This window comes from Pteropus alecto, unplaced genomic scaffold (genome assembly GCF_000325575.1).
Source record: "Pteropus alecto unplaced genomic scaffold, ASM32557v1 scaffold125, whole genome shotgun sequence".
NCBI classification, from domain to species: Eukaryota; Metazoa; Chordata; class Mammalia; order Chiroptera; family Pteropodidae; genus Pteropus; species Pteropus alecto.
The window spans coordinates 4,157,598-4,158,835 of NW_006436888.1; the positions used below are offsets into that span (position 1 = coordinate 4,157,598).

General features: G+C 50.5%; 1 protein-coding gene across 5 annotated transcripts in view; it reads right to left on the bottom strand.

The window, feature by feature from the left end:
• Positions 1 to 489: 489 nt before the first annotated feature.
• VPS13D (vacuolar protein sorting 13 homolog D) overlaps positions 490 to 1,238 on the bottom strand; it is a 216,589-nt gene continuing 215,840 nt past the window's right edge. For all 5 annotated transcript variants that reach the window (XM_025048627.1, XM_025048626.1, XM_025048628.1 and 2 more), the window contains one exon: positions 490 to 1,046. In XM_025048627.1, the coding sequence (XP_024904395.1) occupies positions 915 to 1,046 (132 nt within the window). In that variant the 3' untranslated portion in view covers positions 490 to 914. The remainder of the gene's footprint in view (positions 1,047 to 1,238) is intronic.

The window sequence follows — 1,238 nt, forward strand, 5'->3', positions numbered from 1 at the left end:
TTCTGTGGGATTTTTTCCCCCTTCTAAATCAATAGAGCCTACCGATGTCGCAAACAGACCTTCTGATAGCCCAGGGAGCACGTGCGATGCTGGTGTGTGCGCGCACGTGTGTGCACGTGCGTGCAGTAACAGAACACAATTTTATTTGGAAGTCTGGCAAGACTCGTCAGCAGAAAGCCAAATAGGCAGATAAAAAATAATAATTTGTGATAATTTAAGAGCTATTTTTAAAATGGGGTGAGAAATAAATAAAAGGTGGGTGTCCATGCCACTCTCCTTCGGCTCCTCCGAAGGGCCAGCTCTGGAGCTGGACGCTTGGGCTCCTAGCTCTGGCCCGAGGACCGCAGGCTTCACAGGGCTTACGAGCACCAATGTCAGTGTCACTGTGGTCCACTCGTGAGGATGCTCGAGTTTCCACAACTAAGACATAGTGTCCTTCGACTTTCGAGAACGTCTTTTTACAGAGGACCCTGAATCAGACGTGTAAAATTAGTGCAATAGAGGAGCCGATATAACTTTATATTACTTTACAGTTAACAAGCCTTTCCGCGCATCGCAGGCCCTGTTCGGAAACGCGCCTATGTATTTACAAACACACAGTTGTACATATATACATGTTAACAAAATACAAGGCAATCTAAAAATTAGATTCATCTCAGTACATTTTTTTTTTTACGTTATTCAATCAATACCTTTAAAAATTACTTCCCCATCATCTAATGTCACCCCCGCCCCACGAATTAATACAGTTGGTTTCCATTCGTACCCCACTGCGTGGCACTTACTTTCCCTCATTCCTCGCTATCGTCCCCCACACTGTGTCCTGGCTGTGCCTCTGAGCCCCGTCCGAGGGCCTCTGCTCCCGGGTGGCTGGTGCCGGGTCCGCGGGCGCCCCCTCCGGCCGCTGCGATCCCTCAGGAGTCCAGCTCCAACTGCTCCTGATTTTCACTGAGTCTTAGCATAAGTTGCTGTTCATAGTACAGGCTCTTTGCATAGTTTATTTCCTGCGACAGCTTGACAGCGAGGACCTCCGACTTCACGTGGACCTGGAGAGCAGGACAGAATGAGTAACCTGCTCCCGCGGTGGGGACGCAGTACAGGACACATGAGCTAAAGTCACCCCGCAGCAGCTCCCAGCCTGGCAGTGGAGAGAACAGATGGGCGTACTGTGAAGAAACAGAGTCCCAGGGCCCCGTTCCCCGTTAATGCTGGTTCCAGGTCTGGGGCGGGGGGTGGGG